General features: G+C 40.4%; 1 protein-coding gene across 1 annotated transcript in view; it reads left to right on the top strand.

The window, feature by feature from the left end:
* The first annotated feature begins 1,023 nt into the window (after positions 1-1,023).
* The window catches only part of LOC124606608 (solute carrier family 22 member 1-like), a 122,416-nt gene continuing 105,662 nt past the window's right edge, over positions 1,024-17,777 (top strand). Inside the window, exon 1 of the mRNA XM_047138593.1 lies at positions 1,024-1,065. Within this exon, the coding sequence (XP_046994549.1) occupies positions 1,024-1,065 (42 nt within the window). The remainder of the gene's footprint in view (positions 1,066-17,777) is intronic.

Raw genomic sequence — 17,777 nt, 5'->3', positions numbered from 1 at the left:
TCCGTCCTCTTTTAGAATACTGCTGCGCCGTGTGGGGTCCTTACCAGATAGGACTGACGGAGTACATCGAAAAATTTCAAAGAAAGGCAGCACGCTTTGTATCGTGGCGGAATATGGGAGAGAGTGTCACAGAAATGATAAATAATTTGAGCTGGGATCATTAAAAGAAAGGCGTTTTCCGTTGCGACGGGATCTTATCATGAAATTCCAGTCACCAACTTTCTCCTCCGAATGCGAAAATATTTTGCTGACACCGACCTACTTAGGGAGAAACGATCACAAAGATAAAATAAGGGAAATCAGAGCTCGTACGGAAAGATATAGGTGTTCATTCTTTCCGCGCGCTATACGAGATTGGAATAATAGAGAATTAATTGTGAAGGTGGTTCAATGAACCCTCTGCCAGGCACTTAAATGTGATTTGCAGAGTATCCATGTAGATGTAGATGTAGATAGAAAACCAACCAAGTATCAACACCCCTTCTATCTTGGTTAGGGACAAGAAAGGTGGTTGCAATGTGATGTACCTTTTCCAGGAAATTGTAAATATGTGTGAATTGTTTCAGATGAAACAATAGTTTTGAATGTGTATTGTGTTAAGAAAGAATCCTGATAATGTTCTACACTCTGTCATCTGTTTATGTTCTTCGTGAACGGGACATGGTGGGCTGTCGAAGAAGTCTGGTTCTTCTCGGGTGCCCACAGCCGTCTGTGGTTGTAGCATAAGCAACCTCAAAATGAAAACATTTGTCTTCATAAATTATCATCATCTTGATTTGTCAGAGAGTTAGAAGCGTCTCATCTTCGTCCATTTGTTACTCATACACCCATTAGACATGAAGTTTATCACTTGTGTTATTTCCTCACAAATGCAAACAAGAAAATGGTTTCCTACTCCAGGTGACGTCAGCAGATACCCAGTATGACAGCAGTTGCTGTGATACGGGACTCCAGTCTCCTGCGTCACAAGCTGTCCCAGTGAGCGAACGTGCTGTCCTCTTGAACGGAAGTCTCTGTGCAGGGATGGAGAAAGACATCGGCAACGGCGAACTGCAAGCACTAGAGGTACTGTGAAACTTCTGCCCAATTTCAAAACAACAAACGCACCCTGCATTATATATATACACAGTTATACACGACGAGGCATTTGAAACTGTTTTGGTATTATTTGGAAAACTGCAAATCAGATTAAAAAGAAAAATTGTTTTTCTCGAAGAGGGACCTCCAATGACACCAAACTCACCCCCCTGCCCCACCCCCAAGGCGCGGGAGAGGGAGGGGGCCTACTTTCTATTGAGGATTCGGATTCTCTCGGAAAAATGCGTAACTTCTGCAGCAATTTTTTTTTTCGGTGCGTTATAGATAGCGCTGTAATCGACAAAAATCAAATTGCGTTAAAAACTGTTTAAGAATGTTAATATTTCTACATCTGCATGATTACTCTGCTATTCACAATAAAGTACCTGGCAGAGGGTCAATGAACCACCTTCATGCTGTCTTTCCACCGTTCCACTCTCGAACGGCACGCGGGAAAAACGAACACTTAAATTTTTCCGTGGGAGCCCTGATTTCTCTTATTTTATCGTGATGATCATTTCTCCCTATATAGGAGGGTGCCAATAGAATGTTTTCGCAATCGGAGGAGAAAACTGGTGATTGAAATTTCATGAGAAGATCCCGTCGCAACGAAAAACGCCTTTGTTTTAATGATTGCCACTCCAATTCACGTATCATGTCTGTGACACTACCTCCCTATTTCGCGATAATACAAAACGAGCTGCCCTTCTTTGTACTTTTTCGATGTCATCCGTCAGTCCCACCTGATGTGGATCCAACACCGCACAGCAGTACTTCAGAATAGGGCGGACAAGCGTAGTGAAAGCAGTCTCTTTGGTAGACCTGTTGCAACTTCTAAGTGTTCTGCCAATGAATCGCAGTCGTTTGCTCTACCCACAATATTATTTATGTGATCGTTTCAATTTAGGTTATTTGTAACTGTAATCCCTAAGCATTTAGATGGATTTACAGCCTTCAGATTTGTGTGACTTATCGCGTAATCGAAATTTAGCTGATTTTCTTTATTACCCATTTGAATAACTTCGCTCTTTTCTTTATTCAGGGTCAATTGCCACTTTTCGCACCGTACAGATATCTTATCTACATCATTTTGCAAGTCGTTTTGATCATCTGATGACTTTACAAGACGGTAAATGACAGCATCATCTGCAAACAATCTACGACGGCTACTCAGATTGTCTCCAAAGTCGTTAATATAGATCAGGAACAATAGACGGCCTATAACACTTCCTTGGGGAACGCCGGATATTACTTCTGTTTTACTCGATGACTTTCCGTCTATTACTGCGACCTGTGACCATTCTCACAGGAAATCATGAATCCAGTCGCACAACTGAGGCGGTAATCCATAGGCACGCAGTCTGATTGGAAGACGCTTGTGAGGAACGGTGTCGAAAGCCTTCTGGAAATCTAAAAATATGGAATCAATTTGACATCCCCTGTCGATAGCATTTATTACCTCATGAGTGTAGAGAGCTAGTTGTGTTTGACAAGAACGATATTTTCTGAATCCGTCCCGACTATATGTCAATAAATCGTTTTCTTCGCGGTACTTCATAATGTTCGAATACAGTATATGTTCTAAAACCCTACTGCAAATCAACGTTAGTGATATAGGCCTGTAGTTCCCTTTTTGGGTATTTGTGTGACTTGAGCAATTTTCCAGTCTTTAGGTACGTATCTTTCTGTAAGCGAGTGGTTGTATGTAATTGCCAAATATGGAGCTATTTTATCAGCATACTCTGAGAGGAACCTGACTGGTATACAATCTGGCCCGGAGGCCTTGCCTTTATTAAGTGATTTAAGCTGCTTTGTTAGACCGCGGATATCTACTTCTATGTTTCTCATCTTGGCAGTTGTTCTTGATTGGAATTCAGGAATATTTACTTCGTCTTCTTTGGTGAAGGAGTTTCGGAAAAGCGTGTTTAATAACTCTGCTTAAGTGGCACTGTCATCAGTGACTTCACCGTTGTTATCGCACATTGAAGGTATTGATTGTGTCTTGCCTCTGGTGTGCTTTATGTACGACCAGGCTATCGTTCTAACATCTTCAATAAGAAACCGGTTTTATAGCAAAAAATACCCCGGAACGCAATTGCTTTGTGCACATTTTTGATGTAATTTCTTTCACATATGACGCTGAGTTTGCTTTATCCAATGGGGATTCTTTACTTGCCAATAACGCGTATTATGCCGATTCAATTGACTGCGATTCGTAAAAGTTGATTCATCAGAGAAAATTATCTGTGAAATAAAATCATCATAGGCTCCTAGTTGTTGTCGTATCCAACTGCAAATGTTCAAGCCGTTTTAAAAGTCTTCCTCATGTAGTTCTTGATGTCAACGATAAGTGATGTGAATGGAATTTGCGTACATGCAATATGTGCAGAACACTTCTTTGCGAAATATTTGTCGAGAACTAAAGTATTTTTTACAAATTATGGAGAGCAGCAATCAGTCGTACAGTTCTTGTAAAAAATATGCGCATCTCCCATGTTGAGTTATAATTCAGTTTCGGATTGACTGTGTTCTGCGTGGCAAATGAAATCTCTGTTTTTGGATGATACACGGCACTGTATTATATTGTTATCTAGTCCATTCTTGAGTGCATACTTTGGTAAGGTGCAACTCATCTCTCCCAGTGACCTTTTCTATTTTAGGTGGTAGTCGTCTAGAGCAAAATCAGTTGTGGTTTGCGTCACCAGTATCTTGATGGATTGGTAGATTTTTATTATGCCAGATATTTTTGTACTCGTTCGTGAGAGCATTTATGCGTCGAAGTTGACGGGATAGAATTTGGCTTCCTACTGGTAGGAACTCCAGCGACGATATCTTCTGTATGGCATCTTGGCAACGTTCAATGCAGTTGCCTGTGCAGCAGCAGCAGCGCGAATGATCCGCTCCGCGGGCAGCGCTCGCTTTCATAGCCGCGCAGTCGCGCGGCGAGAGATAAGGGACTTAGAAAATTTCACACTGCCAGCCGAGTGTTATCCCGGACGCGGGCACTAGTCACACTAGGTGCCCGCGTCCGCTGTTGTCAGTCTTCGGCGGCTGGCGCGCTGCCAAGATGGCCTTGATACGCTACGCTACGCTACGCTACAGATCAATTTATTTATGAAAATACAATGTACAGTCTCCAACAAATTTTACATATTCACATGTACCTTTACCTTTAATCCATATAAATACAGTTTCATTAACAGATATTTTACGTCTATTACGTGTATACAAGGAGAATGAAAATGCAAATAAAGACTTTGGAAAATCGTCATATATGTCACCCTCACCCTTCTCCTTGTATACACGTAATAGACGTAAAATATCTGTTAATGAAACTGTATTTATATGGATTAAAGGTAAAGGTACATGTGAATATGTAAAATTTGTTGGAGACTGTACATTGTATTTTCATAAATAAATTGATCTGTAGCGTAGCGTATCAAGGCCATCTTGGCAGCGCGCCAGCCGCCGAAGACTGACAAACAGCGGACGCGGGCACCTAGTGTGACTAGTGCCCGCGTCCGGGATAACACTCGGCTGGCAGTGTGAAATTTTCTAAGTCCCTTATCTCTCGCCGCGCGACTGCGCGGCTATGAAAGCGAGCGCTGCCCGCGGAGCGGATCATTCGCGCTGCTGCTGCTGCACAGGCAACTGCATTGAACGCTGCCAAGATGCCATACAGAAGATATCGTCGCCGTGCAAGACACACAATATATAAAACAATTGAAGACGTCGAAATGACAACATCTGCCGCTGACAAGAAGAAAAATACCATAAAATCTGTCGCCGCACACTCTCTACTAGATGGACCTGCAGTCTTTTGTGGATGTAGACTTAACTTCAGTATTGATCTGAACGATACATTTTCGCATGGCAACGGCTGGTTGACAGTCGCTATTGTACGAGGTTTTCACAAACATAAGGCGGCTCAGAGAAACGTAGTCTGACTGACGGTGCACGTCCAAGACAGACAATATATAAAACAATTGAAGACGTCGAAATGACAACATCTGCCGCCGACAAGAAGAAAAATACCATAAAATCTGTCGCTGCACACTCTCTACTAGATGGACCTGCTGTCTTCTGTGGATGTAGACTGAATTTCAGTATTGATCTGAATGATACATTTTCTCATGGCAACGGCTGGCTAACCGTTGCAATTGTATGATGTGGTACAGGCGTACCCAATGTATCGGGACTGGAAAGTTTCATCGACCGTGACGTCATAGCCTACCGTAGGGTGGAAGCCGATGCTCCCCAGGTTGTGACACACATCTTTTGGATAAAGTTGTTTCTCGTTTTCAGTTTTTCGGGTATTTTTGATACATGACCTCTAAAAGAGAGGGGTCTATCTGGGGTTACCCCAAGATACTTAGGTGTTGTATTGCAAGTGTAGTGTTTTCAAATTGTGTGTTGCGTTTTCTTCTGGTGTGTTTATTGATTAGGTGAAAGCAGGAATCCTCCGTTTTGGTGGCGTTTGATTGGAGTCACCATTTGGGAAAGTTCTTTCACAGAACAACTAGATCTCCGTTAGAACTGCTTTTGACTGTTAGTTGTAGCTACAACTTGTTGCAAGTATTTAGTCGTTGACGTTATCAAACTTCCTTGATTTTGATTTTGGCGTGTGTGTTTTGTACAAACTGTTGAGAAATGGAGCAAGAACTGATCCGTGTGGTAAATCTTTTTTTATTTACTTGGTGATCTGATGTTGTATACCAAGACTACTTGGAACACTCGGTCATTTAGCATATTGTTGATTAGTCGAGATGTTGGTTTGCAAGGAATTACACGAAGAAGCTTGTATATCACTTCTCTTAGAACTGTATTGTTGCCCATTGATAGGTGAATGAATGCAGCTGCGGTTTTAAGTTTACTTTGAAATACTGGCTCGTTGGAGCTGGAGAGTAACAGAATTTGATTTATGCAACTTCGTTTCGGCCGGATGCCTGCTTGTTCAACTGGGATTGTTTCAAGTAATCTTGTACTGGGTCTATTATCCATAAGCCGTTCAAGTAGCTTGTAGGTCAGACTTAGCAGGGCCATTCTTCGATAACTCTTAGGGTAATCAGCTGATTTGCCAGGTTTTAGGTAATATTGAGGTTATCTTCGAGCACTTAAATTCTTGCGGTATGTTATAAAATCAAAGCATAGAAAGCAAAGGACCACAGAGCAGTAAGTTGATGCAGTCTTTCTCCAGTATAGTTAGTGAAGCACCTATCGCTTATGTGTGGGTTTATGTTTTTATTGTACTGTAATGCTTTTTAAATGCTCGTTACTACGCTTTTGTTGATGTTTTTGCAGCCCACTTAAAATCAGTTCACATCATATCTTTGTGTACTCTAAGGCTGGCAGATTTACTGCATATTGTTCGTCAAATTATACGCCATCAGTGCATACTACCACTTGCGGCGTGGCGGGGTCGGTCGTCTGCGTTTTTGTTAACGCTATCGCTCTGTCCACCTACCTCGATAGGATTCTCGCCGATGTCCCTTCACTGTGTGGTAGCAGATACGTGCTAGGCAGTGTAAAGCAGCCTTGATGAAACCACCACCTAATACCTACCACACAAAGGCCGCGTAACTCTAGTTGAAAGTCAGTTCCTGAAAGGCCATGATTAAAAAATCGGACGTTCGGGATCTTCAGTCTGCTTCCAGAAAAACGTTTGAAATTAGATTAACTCTACTTTTTATTCATATTGAAACACATGAAATGGCTATCAAGTCCGTATTTAATATGGTAAAACGTTATCATTCAAAGTTCACTGTCTTTATAACAAATATTCACTCGGAAAACAGCCAGAATTTAGTAAGTCCGACTCGACTAATTATCACGTTCTACCAGTCACAGACCCACAACTATCGCGAGTTAAACATTCGGTCGTTTCAGTGGTCTTCTTCGTAAGAGGCGTTCGCTAAAATATTCCGTACAGAGTACGAAACACGCCACGCGGAGCTGTTACTACGACCAGAAAGTTCACACGCTCATATCTCTCAAAGTATTTAATTTAGAAACACCAAACCTTCATCAAATTGTTCGTAGTTCCAGTCGCTTCGGTCACGATATGTTTGAACCGACATTAGCTCACTATTTCCTTATATTACAAGTATTTTTATGGAGCGATCTGACATCGTGTTATCCATAGACCGTCTAGCAAGCGACTCTCTTTCGAGCTACTCTCCTCTCTGCACACTCCTCTTTTCGCGTGGGAACGGCGTAATTGTGATCGGCTGTTGATCTAAACGACCAATCAGAACGTTCCTTCCAGATCATTATCGTGGCAAATCTTGCCTTATCCAATCACTAATTCGATAGTAATTAATGTCAGCAAAACTTCAAATTCTTATGTTTTGTATAATCAAAATAAAGGAAGTGCGAAATATTCTTCAAATTGATAAATAAACTTATTAGGCCTCTAACTTAACAAATCTGTATTTGCAATTCGAGTGTTAGCAGACATAGGCGACATAACAATTAAAAAGCTTGCATACTTTGCCTACTTTCATTCCATAATGTCATATGGTATAATATTTTGGGGTAACTCTTCAAGTCTAACAAAAGTTTTCAGAGTCCAAAAGCGTGTAATACGTATTATTTGTGGAGTAAATTCACGGACGTCCTGTACAAACCTCTTCAAAGAACTGGGTATACTAACTACTGCCTCTCAGTATATTTACTCCTTAATGAAATTTGTCCTAAATAATAAATCTCTTTTTCCAACAAACAGCTCAGTTCATACATACAATACCAGGAACAAAAATGATCTGCACAAGGACTTAAAAGCACTTACTTTAGTTCAAAAAGGGGTCCACTACTCAGGAACACTCATCTTCAATAATTTACCAGCAAACATAAAAAATTTAGTTACAAATAAAGATCAGTTTAAAAGGAGCCTGAAAGACTTACTAGTGACCAACTCCTTCTACTCCATTGACGAATTTTTTAATAGAAACAAATGATGTATTGTATATACTCATAATATTGGTATTGTTATTTCAGCTTAAAAATGATGTATATACTCATACTATTAGTATTGTTATTTCAGCTTAAAAAAAATTGGCTTGTTCCACATCCACGAGGATCTCCTCAGCACGGATCTATGGAACGAAAAACTAATCTAATCTAATCTGGCTACTTCTATACAAAAGCAAGCACACACCGACATACACCACCTGAATCGTGGTTGCAACATAACTTTCCCACGGTTCGTTATTACAAGGTTTTATGTAAAATGAAATATTAAATTTTAATGTATGTCCCACATACACTCTCTCAATCATTCTCACGCATTCACACGGCAAAATATAATCAAATAATGAGTTTGACCGATTTTTGTATTACGTAATGCACAGTGACTAAAGTTTTTAAAAAAATCCTAATTAATTGATTTTTATGCACTGCTAACTTTGGAATTGCTTCAAATGATAATGAAAGTCAATCTGTTATTGTTCCTAACTTGGTTTTAAAAAATAAGTGTAGGTTTAAGGACTCTTAGGTAATTCTCTTTTTCTTCAGAACTATAATAAATAAAAATCTGAAATTTTGACAGCATCATTCTATTAACAAAAGGCTGTCTACTAAATTCGAACAACTTCGGATAATAACTAATATGGATTATTTAGATTCGTAGAGGGTATGAATCTTCATATCGACTGAATGTTACGCTATGCAGTTCCTACGTCAGGCGGCGTCAGCTGTACTGTGAGCAAAATAAAAATAAAAAAAAAGCCATCCTGTAGCCACCTTACCAAAAAGCTGCTTGCCTTACTGCAACGAATGTCACGCACTATCGCATTTTTTGGAGCTGTCTTTATGAACGGTGACTGTGCATTGTCTGACAGACACCCACGGAAGTTACCGTATGTACTTTCAGTTAAGGGGTCAGCAGGTTCCTTGAACAAAATATCCATTAATAAATGCTCGAGCTATTCAAACTCAATGTTCGCCTCCTAATTTCTGTTCACATATAACGTAGCACAATGGCTACACTTGTAACCACTTTCGTGTTGTCAACACATGTCTCCTTTTCAGGCTGGTTGATTTAGCACTATTAACCAAAAAGAATCGCTACAATGTTCACTTAAAGAAGAAGCAGCAGAGAAAAATAATAGTCCCACACTAAGACAGGTACAGATACATTTATATTGTGATCTGTCTCTGCATTGTGTGCCTAAGAACATGTGGAATAATGTGTGTGTACAACTGGAAGCTCAAACTGGGGAAAGATGCATCAAACCAGGCAATGATGACGGAGCCCGCTGTTAATGGTTGCTGTGTATCTGAGAGAGGGATGGACAGTTCGCTAGTCGAAGCGGAAAACGCTCTACATTAAATATCGTGAGATCACTGATCTGAGTAATAGGCCCAGTTGTAAAGTTCTGTAAGCCAAATGTTCTGTGACCTTGTGGGTTGATCTTAGTAAAATGAGTTCTCTCTTTGAGACGCTATTAGAGCAGTATCATGTGGGAAGACAGGCATTGCCCAAAACGACAGCTGTTTCAACAAATAAAGCTATTGATTCATCAGCTATCGACGACCTCAAAAAAATTACATTATTCCAGTGAAAAAATCCATAGTTACTTACATATCGTGGTATATAAGAAAGATTCGAATATTGAAAACATGGAAACATACTGTCCTCTTTGCACGCTATAATTTTCGAACATCTAGTTTTGATGGTTCAAATCGTTTACGAAATACGATGGATGTGACGAACATTTTATTCTGTCTTTATCATTTGCTTGTGTAATCAGTTCTCACTGTACTACCTATAAACCATTTTCTGAAGACTGTAAATAGATATAGATCCTTTTCCAAATTTAAAGAATTGTTCAATATCTTAGCTACATTTTGCAAGGAGCGATGTATGATCACTGTGCACCAAAACCAAACTCATAGCGAGTAGCTCAATTTTATAGGCAATTCATCACGAAGCACTATGGAGCCATCACCAGCTTGCACAGAGTCTTATTAACAACTTGGTCAATGGCTTCTTGTGGTCTGTGGCACTCTCGAAACCTACCAACTCAAATCTGGACTCATCTGACCAGACCATGGTTTTCCAGTCGTCCAGGGTCCAAACGATATTTCGCCGCACTGTACTAACAGGTACGTTCGCCGTACGTACCACATTCACTTCTGCGGTACTTTCACGGAATATTCGTTGTCTGTTAGCACTGACAATGCTACGCAAACGCCACTGCTCTGGGTCGTTAAATTAAGGCCGCAGGCCACTGCATTGTACGTGGTGAGAGGTAATCCACAGACATACAGAAAACAGGGGAAACGCAGTGCAAATGTGGAATATGTGGGTGGAGGCGACTAGATGCACTCGAGTACAGTGCTCTACTACGCGTCCCGATCCCAAATATGGTGAATTTGCGCTAGGTGTTGGCAGCTGTACTATGAGGGTCACTCCAAAAGAAATGCACACTATTTTTTTTAAATCCGTCTTTTATTCTACATGTTTGAAACTTTTACAGTGTGTAGATACATCCTTTAGGAACCATATTTTCATTTCTCCACACCATTTCCATCCCTCTCAACTGCCTTACGCCATCTTGGAACCAGCGCCTGTATACCCGCACGGTAAAATTCTGGACCAACCTGTTGGAGCCACTGTTTGGCAGCGTGCACAAGGGAGTCATCATCTTCAAACCTTGTTCCACGAAGAGAGTCTTTCAGTTTCTGAAAGAGATGATAGTCGGATGGAGCCTGGTCAGGACTGTAAGGCGGGTGTTTCAGTGTTGTCCATCCGAGTTTTGTAATCGCTTCCATGGTTTTTTGACTGATATGTTGCCGTGCATTGTCGTGCAACAGCAAAACATCCTGCTTTTGCCGATGTGATCGAACACGACTCAGTCGAGCTTGAAGATTACTCAGTGTCGTCACATATGCATAAGAATTTATGGTGGTTCCACTTGGCATGATGTCCACAAGCAAGAGTCCTTCGGAATCGAAAAACACCGTAGCCCTGACTTTTACAGCAGAAGGTGTGGTTTTGAATTTTTTTTTTCTTGGGTAAAAATGAAATGAAATGTCGTGTGGCTAGGGTGAATTTGCATGACGCCACTCCATTGATTGCCTCTCCGTCTCTGGTAAAAAATGATGGAGCCATGTTTCATCACCTGTCACAATTCGTCCAAGAAATTCGTCTCCACCATTCTCGTACTGTTCCAAAAGTTCGCTGCATACCGTTTTTCTTGTTTCTTTGTGAGCCACTGTCAACATCCTGGGAATTCACCTGGCACAAACCTTTCTTAACGCCAACACTTTCAGTATTCTGCAAACACTTCGTTCCCCTATCCAAACGTAGCGTGACAATTCGTTCACTGTGATGCGTCTGTCAGCAGTCACCAATTCGTTAACTCTCTGTGTGCAGTACGAGGCCTGCCGCTGCGAGGACAATCCCCAATATTGCCGTGGCGGCTTTGGTTCAAATGGTTCAAATGGCTCTGAGCACTATGGGACTCAACTGCTGTGGTCATAAGTCCCCTAGAACTTAGAACTACTTAAACCTAACTAACCTAAGGACATCACACACATCCATGCCCGGGGCAGGGTTCGAACCTGCGACCGTAGCGGTCGTGAGGTTCCAGACTGTAGCGCCTTTAACCGCTCGGCCACTCCGGCCGGCGTGGCGGCTTTCATCACGTAACCTGCTTGCCCACCGACTAACTGTACTACGGCCGACAGCAGCATCTCCGTACACCTTTTTCAACCTCTTGTCGATGTATCCCACTGTCTCGTTTTCACACTACAGGAATTCTATGACAGCACGTTGTTTCTGACGAACGTCAAGTGTAGCAGCCGTCGTGAAGACATTCTGTGACGGCGCCAATCACGGGAACAGGTTGAACTAAGTTTGAAAACACGCGGGAAGGATGTATCTACACACTGTAAAACTTTCACACATGCAGAATGAAAACTGTATTTTTACAAAAATAGTGTGCATTTCCTTTGGAGTGACCCTCGTACATTTACAAGCAGCTTTAGAACGCGGAACGAGAAGTTATGTCATGAGAGCGTGGGTAGAAGTGACATAAAAAAATCGATAGAATTGCGAAAAATGATGGAAAATACGTATAAATTGAGGGAAAATACGCTGAAATGCGGGGAAATTGAGAAAGTAATTGCGTGACTGCTGGTTGACGCAGAACAATTCTTGTTAAAGGGGACAAGTATGCGACAACAATAGGAATCCGAGAAAACGTCGATATGGAAGCGAAAGGAACCAGGGAAACAGTTACTTTTTTCCATCGAGGCAGCATTCTACTGTATGTCTATTGAGGTAACAGTGATACACGCGAGTTGCTTCTGTATTTGACGCTTTAAGGAAAACAGAAACCGTTTGCCTCTAAACTGACATACATCTTCGTTAAAGGATAACAGAGAGTGGACGGGGTGATCGATTGAGATGGAGCTGTAACGAGGTACGATTTAATGGGAGACTGATGGTGCATTGTAGAGGGAGAGGGGTATGTTGGCGCTGGCTATTTGGCCATTTATTCCCCAGTTCTGTCAGGATGTATCAGTCGCGTGGCATAGCCTGCATTCGAATCGGATACAACCACGTGTTCTGTATTTGACTTAGGGCACTGTCTACTTGCGATCGTCATCAGTGGGCGACCATCTCATGTGTGATGAAACGTGACCATCCTGTTTCGACACATTCCTCTAAACGAACGAAGATTTATGCGATGTACTCCATTCCCTTGTCGCATCTTGGGTATAAAATCGGGACTTTAGTTTGATAACTAACATGATTCTAAGTTAGCGATAGGTGTTCGTGAGACACTGCAATCTCCATGTATACATCTGCTTGACAGATGTCCTGTTTACAGAGTTAGTGGAGGCATGATGCGTAATTTCACATGTCGGGCGCCGCTGCTATGCGTTTATCTATTTCCTTGTAAGAGGTATTCTCCATTACTAACATCATTTTATATAGGACTGATGCAAGCATAGTATAATTTCTGAACCTTGATCGGATATGAACAGTGGACGCTATACATCTCTGGAGAGCTACATTTTGCATGTATCACACCCAGCCACTGTTTTAAGGAAGTAGTTTTTTCGTTTTACAGTTTGTTACCATAGTTTATCTTAGAGAAACCTGCAAGAACGATGTATGTCATGCGCTTGAGATATATTTCTTACACTGGAATATTAACAGCGCTATACAGTATATGTTTGTGTTGCGACATGTGCAGAGGAAATGACTATGTCCAGTCGCAAGGAAGGTATGGATTTGACATGGAATACTGTGATAGCAAAGGGGAGACTATGTCAAGTCATAGGAACTGTACAGATATTTCTATTTCCAGAGCCACAGCCATCAGCAAGGAATATTTCCGATACTTCACTCATTGTTGAATGTCATACAACTGAGGCCACAATAGCAACATTCAATTGTAAGCACAGCGATCAAATATACATGCGACCAATTTCCTAGGATGATGATTCTGCCTATGCATGCTTGGCGTGAAGCGCCGGTGGCATGTGGTGGTAATGATTAATGTTTCCCATTAACAGCAGGAGCTGCCGAAATAGAAAGGCATGTTGGGATGCAGGAACGTAGTTGAATGAACCGATTCGTCCTCTAGACGACCAAATAGCGAACTAATACTTACTATGTGTTGGGCAACTTTCGTGATTGCATGGCAATTTTAGAAGATTCAATATGGACATGTGTTTGCGATGGACCATTATTCTCTCCCATGTAAATTGTCTGAGTGACTGCTTCTTCACATTTCCCATCTTTATTTGGTTGAGAGAAGATCGATTGTGTTGTGTGTTGAGTGCATCTAGCAGGAGAAAGATGGGTGGAGGACACGTTTGCTGGTTCTCTAGACATGAGAAACACCTTAGTTGATTTTGTAAATTACAATGATGATTTGGAATATGTTAAGTCACCGACATCGGTATTCACGAGTGAAAATATCAGTTTCGTCATTTGTTTCCGAGTTTTCACGTAAAGGTCTTAACAGGCGGGATAAGTTTCTAGTTACTCAATGGCTCACAATGATTTCTTACTCAGGGGAAAATTGTGTGATCCGGGTGGTGGAAGCTGTGCATGGAATGCACCGACGCAAACCCCGACTTGGCAGTCTGAGTATATAAAAGGTGCCATTGTGTGTTAGCTGGATTTACAAGTATCGAAAGTACAAAAAGTTTTCGTGTAAGTGGTGAAATCGATAAACTGAAAAGACTCTAGGGCTTTTTAAAATTATAATTACATCCTTTATTCATCGACAAGTATGTGATGGCAGGAGGCTTTTTGCAGTGTGAAAACGACACCCAGCTGGTGCAAGTGTGGACGTATCATAATTTTTTTATACACCTATAACTGATAATCAAAAATGTTATGCTGCTGCTTGAACATAAAGAGAGTGTGGCTTATGTTCCAACATATCACCACATGTTTGTGGGACGTAATCAAACTACTATTCATGTAAAAGAAAATTTTGTATGTCTAGTCGTAAGGGAAGGACACATTCAACATGGTGAATTGTGATTTCAATGCACTGAGGAGTACATCCGAACGTAAGTGGTGGTAGATTCATTTCGTAAACAGCTGCACAAGATAGCAATGCAAGTGTTCAACTTGAAACGTCCCCTTTGAACAATTATACATGACTGTGCTTAAACTGACACACAATATTTTGTTAGCGCAACGCAATCTGACTTTCAAAATTCCCTACAAAAGAATGGCCCTGACTAACATTAAACTATACCTTTCACAAATCACTTACCTCACAAAAATCTTCGCTGCTCAAGCTACTGCAATACAGCGAGCGCCACTACTGCCAGCTAAAGAAAAGATTCAAACTATGGAAGGCACTAACTACTGAGAGGGATAGTTAGCAAATGAAAGATATTAATAGAGAACAAACAATATATTTACCTTGATATCATCATATATAAATATAGCAGTTCATGACAAATTTCAAAACTCCGCCATCTCTCTCCCCACATCCACCACTGCTGGCGGCTCACCTCCAACTGCACAACGCTACGCGCTGTTCACAGTCAGCTGCCTAACACTACAATGGCGAGTATTACAACAATGCAAAGCAGCCACAGACTGCACACAGCACAGCCAGTGATTTTCATACAGAGGTGGCGTTACCAATAAAAAAACCTAAACAGCCTACTTACATAGCCCCCATGCTCCCCACAAAAAATTTTACAAATTGGATTGGGCAGTGGCCAATACAGATTTGAAAAAAATTTTTCATAATTACAATAACAAAGAAATCAAATGCACACACTTATTGATACAATGTTGGTCAAAAGCTAAAAATTTCTCACAGTCCATAAAAACAGTCCTCATCATTCGTCACAGTAAAATTGCAGTGTTTTTCTCAAAGTCTGAGCAGTAAAAGAAAATGCACACGGAAGTAGTGGATTTCCATGCAGTCTTGAAGAAGTAGTGTTGTCCTTCCAACGGAAAGACAGTGCTGACTCTTGACATGCAGGCAGGTATTGGTCCACAACAGAGCAAACCCACGGCAGAGTCAGTCGAAATTTTGAAGAGTATTGGTAGGTAGGTCATCACAGAGCAGACGCACTGTAGTCCTGGTAGAGATTACGGTATTGGTGGGCCACCAGAGGTGCAGACCCACTGCAGTCCTTGTGAAAATAATGATATTGATGGATCATCAAAGATGTAGACCCACTGTAGTCCTTGTAGAGATAGCCAGCAGCCATCTGTTGTGACTGTGCAGGTGCACAACCACCATTGAAGAGTCTTGCGGATAATATAGCAAGTCCATAAACCACCACTTGTGCACTCACAAAGTTTTTGAAATTGTCCTTAGAACCAGCAATGCTGTTATCCAGTCCCTTGCTGAATTATTAACACACGTGCAAACACTAACAGTCCCTACTTCTCACATATTGTCCATATACTATGACCAACTGAAATGTGTGCAGTGAAATGTAACTTACAAGTTAATAATAAGATGAACTGGTGTCAATTACAATTTTATAACATGAGAATACAATTACAAAGGTACAAAATACATCATTAAAGAACATAACAATACAGATAACATTTGTAGTAAAACTGGCGTTACAAAAGAATAGTAATAGACATATACGTCAGTGTTACAGGAATTATGACATAAGTAAATATATAAAAGATCAGAATAATTATTGAAACATCGACTTCACACATGAGCATTAAAACAAAACAGAATAAATAATGTCTAACATCTTTACAAAGTAAATAACATATTATTAATGCAAATTATATTTGAGGATAACAGTATTCCTCATCATAGTTCATGTAGCTGAGTATGAGAAAAATTCTACAACAAAAGTCTGATGAGGTAAACATATAAAGACAGGAAGAACATATATACACAAGGGTACCCAAACACATAGTGGGATAACACAAAAGGAAAGGACAGGGTTTGTTTCATTGCAGTATTTTGCAAACAAAACTTTCTTTGCTTCTTGGAGATCTCCCTTCATTCATCATTATTCCCAAAAGTCCTATCTAAGCCTGCCTTCTGTATTTTGTTCACATCCTCTGTCAAAAATAGTTTTTCTCTCTGCTTTCTGTATTCTGTTCACATCCTCTGTCAATAATAGTTTTTCTCCACTGTACAGTATCCTTTTTATTTTGCCAGACCATTTTCTGATAGCTTCTCAATGCATTTCTTATAAATTTATAATAGTTAGTTTCTTATATAGTCTCCTCTTAAGCTAACTTAAATCTACTGAGCTCAGATACTAAACTAAGGGACGAGGCAATGCAGCAGCACATAACAAATTAACACAAACAGCAATGACCAAAAAATTGGAAAATTGCAAAGCAAGCTACAGTAAATCTAAATTACCAATATGAGCCAATGTGCAAGCAACAAAAAAATAAATCTGGCTTAGCAGAGTAACACAAATTAAAGTTCAGTAGCACTATGCCTGGCAAACAGCAGCTTATATCTAAACATGACATAGCTCAAGCAGAAAAAATATTACAGTAAAAACAACAATGCAGATAAGGGAAATGTATAATCATATCTTAATGTCTATGTAATTATAGTGGTGCACCACAACAACTTATTGTAAAAGAAATATTACCATGTACTTGAAAAGAAAATTACGTGTTACTGTTACTAGTCCCTTCTTATTGTTCTTTCCTTTCCAAGTGCTCCTTTTTTTGAAGAATGTGGATCACAAAATCATTATTTAATAGATCTGTTGACAGAAAGTGTTCACATTAGCAAATGCATTTAATTTTATTTTGTGAAACCAATGCTGCAACACAGCTGGAAAACAGATGTCAAATGAAATAAGCAATTATGCAAACCAAAGCATAAAAACATCATTCAATAGTCATGTGGCATTTCGTAAGTCAGTAGCTCTCAACTCTCATAGAAAGACACTTGTCATAATCAGGTGTGCAGATGTACGAATATTTCCCATCAATTCATAAGCATTGCAGTAATTAGCACAAAGTACAAGTAATTATATGTTTTCAGGTAATGAGCGTGTAATATTTGCGATGCTTTCTACAAAGGAATGTCAATAGCAAGGTTAATGGAAGTAATGAGGGTGTCGCATTTGCAATATTTTCTCTAAAGGGAATGTCAATGGCGAGGATAAAGGCCTGCCTTTTTTCATTTTTTTTTTTTTTTTTTTTTACCTGTGCTTCCGGAAAGGCACACCCTAATGGCTTGTTCTCCAGGTGTTTG

Source organism: Schistocerca americana, chromosome 3 (assembly GCF_021461395.2).
Source record: "Schistocerca americana isolate TAMUIC-IGC-003095 chromosome 3, iqSchAmer2.1, whole genome shotgun sequence".
Taxonomy (NCBI): Eukaryota; Metazoa; Arthropoda; class Insecta; order Orthoptera; family Acrididae; genus Schistocerca; species Schistocerca americana.
The sequence above is the reverse complement of the archived record's forward strand: the minus strand, read 5'-3'. Positions and strand labels throughout refer to the sequence as shown.